At 39.0% G+C, this 10561-nt stretch overlaps 1 protein-coding gene across 1 annotated transcript; it reads left to right on the top strand.

Moving 5' to 3' along the window:
• The first annotated feature begins 5401 nt into the window (after positions 1-5401).
• On the top strand, positions 5402-9771 carry LOC102696244 (olfactory receptor 52N1-like). The gene is made up of 3 exons (XM_069189695.1): positions 5402-5838; positions 6049-6298; positions 9625-9771. Exons 1-3 carry the CDS (start codon positions 5402-5404, stop codon positions 9769-9771), a joined length of 834 nt encoding a protein of 277 aa, XP_069045796.1.
• Positions 9772-10561: the final 790 nt, after the last annotated feature.

Raw genomic sequence — 10561 nt, 5'->3', positions numbered from 1 at the left:
GGAGCCGAGTATCCTCTGGGGATGAGGTACTTCCGAGTGCTCCAGATGGGGAGTAGGTGACCCCTCAGGTGTCAGATGTGTTTGTGCGGGCTTCAGTAGGGACACGTGGAATGCTGTCGAGATTTTCCTGCTGAGAGAGCTAGGAAGAATGAGTAGGTAGGTGACAGCATTCACCTATTTAGTCAGTTTGAAAGCCCCAATGTACCAGGGTGCTAATTGTTTTTAGGGGACACGTAAGTGAAGGTGTTTCGTGGAGAGCCATACCCACTGTCCGACTCGGAGTGGAAGATGGGCTCTCCAACGACAGTTGGCAGTGGTCTCTTGTTGTTGTGTGGGCCTCCTCAAGTTTGCCAGCACCGTCTCCACACTCACTCTAGGTCTCATGTAGTGTGGCCTGCAGCCGGAACCCTGGAGCTGTGGGCAGGGACCTGAAGAAGAGGGGGTTTAAATCCATGCTGACATTCAAAAGGTGACATGCCTGTAGCTGACTTCATTAGGAGGTTACGGGGAGAGAAGGAAGATGTATTACCCAGTCATCCTGGAAAGTGGAGACATGACTCTTGAGGTAGGTTTCCAAATCCTGATTCACTCACTCAGTCTACCCATTTGTCTGCGGGTGGTAACCATACTGAGGACGAGTCAGTCTTAAACCCCAGTCTCCTACAGAAGGCCCACCAGAATTTGGAAACAAACTGGAGATCTCCGGAGGCCGGTAATAGAGTCCATATATATAGATTCCCAAGTTCGCAGTTGGAGATGAAGACTTTTATAGTATGTCTGCCTGTAAGGACGGCTACCAGAACTTACGCTGGAGGAGTTCCACTATCCGTTTCACTTAAGGGTATCCGGTCACCCGAGATGAGTGCCCCCATTGTTAAGACCTCTGCCCTGGCCTGAGGATTATTGTTTAACCAGAGTTTCTGAAGGGGGCGTTTGTCTTGGAGTGCCTCATAGATTGTCTTCTCTATGTCTAGTAGGATCACTCTGATCACCTTTTCTGCTGGGATGATCATTGTCTGTTGCTCTGGAAGGTGATATTGAAGGTATAGTCTGGACAGGGTGTTGGCTTTCCCATTCTTGCTGCCTGGCCTGTAAGAGATGGTAAAATCAAACCGGGAGAAGAAGAGCGCCCAACGCGCCTGTCGTGGACTTAGTCATTTGGCTTGCCGGATGTATTCCAGATTCTTGTGATCTGTAAAAACAAGAAAGGGATATTTTGCACCTTCCAACACATGCCTCCACTCTTCCAGTGCCAATTTAATGACTAGGTGCTCCCTGTTGCCGACATCGTAATTTTGCTCTCCGCTGGGGTGAGCTTCCTGGAGAAAAAGGCTGAGGGGTGAAGTTTTGGAGGATAACCAATTCGCTGGGACAAGACTGCACCTACCCCCACTTCAGACACGTCGACTTCCACACTTCCATCCTGCTAACAGGATGTTGCTCAAGTTATCATCTGATACAACTTTGATGTCAGAATTGAAACAACCGTCACTGTTGGATTTCTGGATCCAAAGAGTGAATGCCCTGCCCTCTCATTGAAGGCTATGTGGTTTTTGATGCCTTTTGCTGCTACCTACTGTACCTTTGTGAGAAAGGCTTCTCTGCTCTCACTGCAATCAAGACAAAGCACCGCAACAAAATGGATGCTGAGCCAGATCTGCGTCTGAAGCTCATTGCCCCCATCCCTGACATTGCAAGGCTTTGCTCAACTAAATAGGCTCACCCCTCTCACTGAAATAGTAAGTGCTCAGTGCTATTATTATTATAAGTGTGCACACGTGTTCATGTTGGTCATTGAGATTTTCTGTGGTTCCTATGAGAAGATGACTTGTAGGTGGTACTTGGATGCTTTAGTTTGATCAGGGGTGGTGCTTGGTCTAAAAAGTTTGAGAACCACTGCTGTAGCACTTGAAAAAATTGTTTAATTTTAATATTACACATATCAGTGTAATATAAAAAATCAAATCTTAACAACAGCATAATTTCACCATAAATTTGAATTCTTGAAATGTTTTTTTTTTACTAAATGTAAAAACAGACATATTCCCCTATTATGGCTCTCAAAAGAATTCACAATAGTCAAGGGCTTGGGGCCTAGTTTACAGAAAATATGCATTATATTTTTTGCAGCTCTTTCTCAGTAACATTGAGAAACATTGTTTTATTTAGCAGTTCTTTGTTAGTGACACAAGAGCACCCACACATGCACACAGGAATTGTAATACCACTTGAGGACATGGTGGTGACAACTACACTGTGGTACTGTATATAAAAGGATGATTTAGGGTAGGATGCTGCTATTGAGACAGGACAGAGAACGAATTTCACAATCATCCTTTGTCAGGTATGAAATGAGCAAGCACATTAAAAAACGTTTGCAATAGAGCTTATTTATTAAATCTTGTTTGTGTTTCATATAGAGAGGTTTACTCTTATTTAAAAAAATATTAAATAAAAATATAGATAATTATATGAGATATATAGTAGACAATGATATGGACACTTATAATATCGCTTGAATTCCATAATAGTTAAAACCACGCAAATGAAAGTGATACAGGAAATTTGTGCAGATTGTTTCTGTTTTACTAGTATCATTATTAATTCTACAGTATTGTCGTCTTTCAATTTCATTGCCTTTTTAATTTTAGGTTTGAGAAAGTCAAAAGGGGGAAACTGGAGCATCTTTTCAACAGCTGTCTGCAATGGAAAGGAACACCACATTTTCTGCCCCTGTGGGGTTTCTGATCAGAGTGTCTTCATACACCAAAGTACATAGCCGTTTTTAATTTACCTGTAGTAGATGTGAGCATTAGCACAGCTCTTATTCCAAAATGTTAAGGTCAGTTTAGTTTTTACTCAAGATTTGTGTTATATGAGATATGTTTAACTCAAATGTTTTTTGTTCATTTTCTGCATAGCATGGAATCTTTCTCCCTTGCTGTTATCGCATATGAAAGACTTGTCTCTATTTGTTTTCCACTGAGAAGCAGCACAATCAACATAAACACCAGGATGTTCTTTATGGTTGGTTTCTGCTGGGTATTGATTTTATTAAGTAATGTTATATCAGTGGTTTTTATAACACGATTATCATACTGTCAAAACATCCAGGTAATTCAGAGTTATTTCTGTGATCATGGTCCAGTGTTCAAAGCGGCCTCTAGTGACAACAGTGCAAATAAGACTATAGGCAGTCTTTATATTGTAATTTTCTATATTGTGCCACTCTTTTTTATTCGTTTATCATACATGTGCATTATAGCTGCTCTTTCCAGGTTTGCATCTGTACAGGGTTGGTGGAAAGCATTTAAAACATGCATGGCTCACTTAGCCTTAGTAGCCACATATTTTATACCTCTTTTAGTAACGTATTTGATTTCATGGTCAAACATGCTGGTGAGCACTGACAGCAGAATCCTCAAAACATCTTTTTCAGCAACCTTGCCTCCTCTTCTGAATCCCATCATATACACCTGAGGAGGTACTGGATCAAATTAAGAAGTTCATCAGAAAGCGGAAGGATGCTCCAGTAAATCATTAGTATCCATGTAGTCTGTGATTGTGAGTGTTTATCTCTGTAATAAGTAAAAAATATTTATTCTTCGGTGTTATGATACCATAACAACTTTGAAACCAGGTACAGAACAAAATGTCATTAATATTGTAATTTCTAATTTGTTGCAGTAATGATGTCAAATAACTTATTTTAGTTTTTATTTTATTCTTAAGTTTTATTAATATTACTATAATATCCAATATTTTTGTTTCATTTGTAATCTTACTAGTCCTTTTTTAATTTAAATTTTACAAGCTGATCAAATGTTTGTTGCCTTTGTCGTTTTAAATAAATCAAAATATCTACCTTTAATTTTGTAATTACTATTTTAGTGAAAGCAAGTGGGATCTAATTTTTACTCTATTAATCCAAAATTGCATTACAAAATCAACTTAAATACTGCAACTAACATCTAGAATGAGGTTAAAAAAATGTACCAGCATCATTGTAAGTGGAGGTAGTGGTTTAAAATGAAATCTGATAAAAAGCAATGTTTCACAGGGCTGTAAGTTGTGATGTGTAATTTCCTTCTTTCTATAAATACCTACATAGTTTTTGTTTAATATATTTAAGATTTCTTTAAAGTTTCCTACCAATGAAATGTACATGTGCTCTTATAAAACAAAAGGTGTACACACTGTTGTTAGTGAAAATACTACTACTACTAATACAAATATTTGCCTTTGTTCCTCAGCCCAAAGGATAACACAGCTCTTTTCATAAGGAAGGGGATTTAAAGGTTCAGTGTACTACCCACTGGGGTCACACACTGCCACATGGCGGCCATAATGCACCAGCAGTTCTACTTCACAGATCAGATTGGGATCTGAGAAACTGCTTTATCAAATGTGATACATTTAAAGGATCATTTAAATTGGTTTTGCTTTTAGTTTTTAAGACAGATAAGAGAACAGCATTCAGTAATTGTTATTGGAAAGTTAGACATTTGTTTAGGTTAGTCTTTCCTGTTTTAGGTGTGTGTTCTGTTTTTAGTGCACTGCAAATTTCTCATAGGAAAATGATGTATAGATAGGCATGGAACTCTGCTATTAATGTCTGCTAGAAATCCATGTTAGGATTTGTTTGCAAATATGGTGCTCATGTCAAATGAGTAACTGGAAAGAAAAACAGTGTTGCATGTTTTTATTAGCACAGAGCACCTGTAGCTGTAGGCTCCTCTGGGGTATATGAAATTTGTATCTGAAATTTGAAACTAGCAGGTTAAATTTTTTAATCTGAATCTAATGTCCTTGTTTGGAGCACACTGTCAGAAAAAAAAAAACAAATGACTCATTCATGGTTAAAAAATATTTATCCCCTTTCCCCATGTGATATAATTTTACACATCCTTCTCAGAAACACAAGAGCACCCATTCATGCACACAGGAATTGTGATATCACGTGAGAACAAGGTGATTACTACCATGTTCTAGAACATAAAAGGATGGCTTAAGGCAGGGTTCTGATATTGAGACAGCACACAGAAAACATACCTCCGTCATATCTCTGTCAGGTAAAAAAATATCATATACCTTACAAAGTGCAAATGCATGTACAGTATGACACTATTGAGATTATGTCAAGGAGTATGAAAAATGACAATGATACTCATTTTGTATTTTTAGTTAGAAATCATTTTGTTTAATTTTTGTCATTAGTGAGTACTGCTGCTAGTGAATAAAATTATGCAGGACAGACAATATGGCAGATTAACACTGTTATACTAAAATCATTGTTAATTGTAAAATATTGTCATCTTTCATTTTCATTGCCTTTTTAATTTTAGGTTTGAGAAAAATTGAAAAGGGGGAAACTGAAGCACTCTTTCAACAGCTGGCAGCAATGGAAATAAACACCACGTTTTCCACCCCTGTGGGGTTTTTGATCTCTGGCTTTCAGAATCTGCAGCACAGTGATTATTATTTCATATTCCTGGCTTTCGTTTATCTGGGAACTGTGGTAGCCAACTTCTTCCTAATGTACATTATATGGGTTTCAGAGTGTTTTCATACACCAAAGTACATAGCAGTTTTTAATTTATCTGTAGTAGATGTGAGCATTAGCACAGCTCTTATTCCAAAATGTATACATCAATTTCTTTTTGAGTCAAAATTTGTGTCATATGAGACATGTTTAACTCAAATGTTATTTGTTCATTTTTTGCATATCCTAGAATCTTTCTCCCTTGTTGTTATGGGTTACGAAAGACTCATCACTATTTGTTTTCCACTGAGAAGTAGCACAATCAACACAAACAGCAGGATGATTTTTATAATTGGGTTCTGTTGGGTATTATCTTTAATCTCTTTTGTTGTCGCAGTGGTTTTTATAACACGCTTGTCATTCTGCCAACCTGTTCCTGTCATTAAGAGTTATTTCTGTGATCATGGACCAGTGTTCAAAGAGGCCTGCAGCAGCTACACTTCAAACTGGACCATAGCCAGAGTTTATATTGTTTCTTACTTTTTTGTACCACTTGCTTTAATTAGTTTATCATACGTTTGCATTATAGCTGCTCTTTCAAGGATTTCATCTGCCCAGGGGAGGTGGAAAGCATTTAAAACATGCATGGCTCATTTAGCGTTAGTGGCCATGTATTTTATACCTATTTTAGTAACATATATGATTGGATGGTCAAATGTCCTGGTGGACACTAACACCAGAATCCTCAACACATCTTTGTCTATGACCCTGCCTCCTCTGCTAAATCCCATCATATACACCTTAAAAACTGAGGAGGTAATGGGGCAAATTAAAAAGTTTATCAGAAAGCGAAAGGCTTCTCCAGTAAATTAATAGTATTCTTAATTATTCTGGAAGAGTGAGAGTTTTTTCTGTACAGACTAAAAGATACTTAATCCTCAATTTTATGATGCAGTGACAAAAAAATGAATAAAATGCAATTGATCTTATTATTTTTAACTTGTAACTTATTTTCTGAAACATGAGTGATATAAAACATTTGTCCGTTTTTATTAATGCTTTTCAAAAGATAAATTTTACAAGGCTAAAGGATGTTATGTTTAGCTTTTTACTTTAAATAGACTTTCTGGTTCTGGAAATCGATGTCATCACTGCATAATCGTCGTAGCCAAAGGAACTGTGAAAAAGGGAGAGATTTATTAGTGTGTTTGGGGTGAAATGACACAAACTTTGTACACAGACTTTATCCCATAAATTTCTAGAAACCTCTAAATAGACTTATTAACTATTTCACAATTCACAAATAATAAACCCTCTGAAGGCTCAGTTCTGTTCTGAATACTCTATTGTAAATCCAGGATTCACCCTTCGATTCCTTTGATCCTAAGACATTTCTTTTTACCTTGCCTGTTACTACAACACTGTACCCAGTTCACAGCTGGACACCTTGTCATCTTCCCTTCATTGACTTCACCTGTTTCTATTCATCTGGAAGCAAGCTGTGTCATCTTGATGTATTCTCCAAATAACAGATTTTAGTTTGTGAAGATTCACTTTGTATGGTTCCACAGAAAGTATTCAATATAGTCATCTTGACTTCTCCTTGTTGATAATATCACTGTCCTTATCTTAGGTGTACATTAGCTGCACCTTAAGCATTACATGTAATTTTCCACCATAATGCTTAGGGTTTATATTCTGATATTTTACATTGCAATTTCCCTCACGCGATCAGTAAAGTATCTAATAACAAACACCATCAAATACTGTAAACATTTTTAATACTATATTAAATAGTACTGTACATACGTGGATTTAAAAAAAAAATTAATTCACATTTGTATTACAAAAAAAGTCCCTAATACTTGTAGTAACTTTAAGAATGTGCTTTAAAACTCCACCAAATTTTTTGTAAATAGTGGTAAGATTTTACTTTGGTAAATGTATGATAAAAACAATACTTTATAAGAAGCAGGCTGTGATCAGTAGCTCCTTTCTTTCTGTATGTATCTATATAGATTCCAATGTGTTTTATTTTACATTTCCCACCTTTTTTGCTCTAAGGAAATAAAGATCTATATACTGTACATCATTGGTAATGGCTACAACCAGCAGTTCTTCTGCACAGTTCAGATGGAGAAGTGGGAACTTTATTAATTGTGATAAATGTTTTAACTTCTTAAGAGAGATAAACAAGGTCCTGTATAGTATATACTGTATGAATGTAGAATATATGTTACCTACATTATAATATATAATGTTATACATTTGTTTATGTCATAGTTTTCTGTTTCAGGTCGGTGCATGCACACGTTTAGCGCATAAAATATTTATATTTAAATAATTAAATTGCAGATGGATTTAGGACAGAATCTCAGTCTTAAGGTCCATTAGAAATACATGTTGGGATTTATTTATTTCCAAATTTTGCCCTTAAGACTAATTAATGAGAAAAAAAAACATTTAGATTTTAAAATTCAATACCCCATTTACAGAATCCTTGTTTTCCTCTAACCATAATGACAATCATAGAAAGTAATTTATCACAATACACGTCAAAGCAGAGTTGTAAAGATCACACCTCCGTGAGTGCCAGCTCCCACAACAACATCTCCGGTGGTCAGTCTCCCATACAACCATCCTAACTGCCTCTTTCTATGACTGCACACTCAGGCAGGTTGTCAATACTGTCAGCCCATAATTAAATGGCACTTACCTAATTACCAGGAGGGCTTTTATTCCTTCTTCGCTGACATGAACCTCTGCTTCACTTCCCAACCCTGGGACCTGGACTGCCAAACTCCAATACCTTTCTCTAGTGTTATGATCTTCTCTGCCAAGCTCCGCAACTACTGCACGTTCACCTCGCTGGCTGCTTGGTCCTGCAGACCCACAGTCTCACATTGTTCCCTGAGTTCAGCACCACTCTTCTCCAGTAAAAAAGGATCCTTATTCAAACATAGACAGACACCCCCTTCAGGGGCAGTTCATTACAGTGAAGACTGAGCCTTGACATGGATCCTGTGGGAGAAGATGCAATTCACAGAGCACGGGCCAGTCATGAATCAACCTTGAATTTCCAGCAGGCTAGCATCACAGAACTGAGGGAGCTGCATCACTATGAATACCATGCAACAAGCCTTCTTCTTGTTACATTCGAGTAGTGAGGCTGAGATAGTGAGACAGATCCTAAGCAGAGTTTTGAGTTGGAATTCCAAAAGGATAAATAGGGAGGAATCCAGGTAACGAAACAGGGAAGCTAAACTGATGCGAAAGGCGAGAAATTAAATCCACAAATTGTAGTCAAGAGTGACGAGTCCGAATCCAGAAGACTAAGATATGAGAAACCGCAACCCAAAGGAATGAGAAGTTGAGCTCACCAGGATAAACCCAATACTGAGCAGTGAGAGTACTGCATGCAGTCCTGAAGTATGTTAGTGCCAGGGGTAGGGTGCTGAACAGGTAAGAATGGTGGTTATCTGATTTGGCAAGGTCTTCTCAAAGGGACTGGGGAGTGGTTGTGTAGTGGTTTGATGGGTTTACTGAGAATTATTAATTGTAGCAGTAATCACGAGGTTGTTCGTTGGGGCTTTTAGAAAATCAATAGTCAGAACAACTAACAACGCACACACACGGGTTCAATACACGAGATACATTTATTAATATAAATTGTGCACCAAACATATACTAGTCTGCCTGGATACGAGTGGCAGACCTTACTGTGAGGGTTATCAATATATAAGGTATATAATCTCGAAGAGATGCAAACACAAAGAGATACACAACAGAGAATATATGTCAATATATATCGTTCGGTTACCAAATTGCTAATCAGTGTTATTACCCACTGTTACTCTAAACTCGGAAGTAAATACATTACTCATGAATTAAATTGATAACAACTTGTGTTGAAGTACAATTGAATTCTCGAGACGCAATGTAGAACATGGGGTTTACTTATCCACTGTGTATGGATTTGGAATTTCCCGGCACGAACACCAAACCAGCTGACAGGCTCTGTTGCAGCCTCTGTTCCAGCGGTTGTCCAATGGGCGTTGTCCCGGCGTCCTCTGGCTACCGGCCAACCAGTCGAGGTGCAGCTCGGAGTATGACGGGCGGAGGAATCTGACCGCGGCGCACAGGGCAGTCGTTGCTCCGAGGGGATCTACCAGCAGTCCGGCTGGCTAGTAGAAAGTCTCTATGCACAGTGTGACCACGAGTCCTCACAAGTCACTCTTTTGCCTGGGAAGAAGCTGGTTCGTTCCCGGTCCAGCGCTGCTTCTGAATAAGCTATTCAGGTTGTCGACGAGGGTCCAACTGTAGGCTGCCGTTGATCAAGTGGAGCATTCACGTTGATAGAATTCTGAGTACGTACGGGATCCTCGGCCTCGCGCTTAGAACAAAGTCCAAGTCCCTTTGCAGCAGTTGTCACGTGATTGTCTCTGAGGATGCGCGAAAATGGCCAAGGAGAGCCCCGATCTGAGCTTGCGCTCCCTTTTTGACCAAGACCCAGATGTGTGCTGATTGGTTGAGAGTTTGGTGGGCATTGGAGACCCACGTGGTATTACCACACCCTGCCAGTCCCTGATTGGTTGGTCAAGGTGAGATATAAGTCACTTACTCTTGACACTTACAGTCCAGATGTCCATTCGGCACTCCCTAGACTGATAGGCACCAATGGATGACCATTGATCATGATAGCCAGGCTTAGCTAAGTGCATCCCCGTCTGGGAGCTGTCCCTTATCAAAAGAAAACATCTTAAATCAGCCTGCATGAATACTTTCTCTGTGCCTGCACCACAGAGATGGAGGGTGAGATGGGGCCTCATTTAGGACAGCATACCAATGCTTAATTCTGTCTTATTAACAAGCATTGCCGCTACAGTTGCGTGAGACCAGTGTTGTAACATTGTCCAAGGTTTGGAAAATCATGGTGGAAATCCCAAATGTGAGTCTGATCTAGGATATCCTTTTCGGGGCACCTCAGGAGCATTCCTCAGGGCCATAACCCTCCCAAACAACCAGGTACTGTAAGGATCAACGATGCTAGCGAGAGCCCAGAATCTTGTTGACAGTGAA

This window comes from Lepisosteus oculatus, chromosome 5, assembly GCF_040954835.1.
Source record: "Lepisosteus oculatus isolate fLepOcu1 chromosome 5, fLepOcu1.hap2, whole genome shotgun sequence".
NCBI classification, from domain to species: domain Eukaryota; kingdom Metazoa; phylum Chordata; class Actinopteri; order Semionotiformes; family Lepisosteidae; genus Lepisosteus; species Lepisosteus oculatus.
The sequence above is the reverse complement of the archived record's forward strand: the minus strand, read 5'-3'. Positions and strand labels throughout refer to the sequence as shown.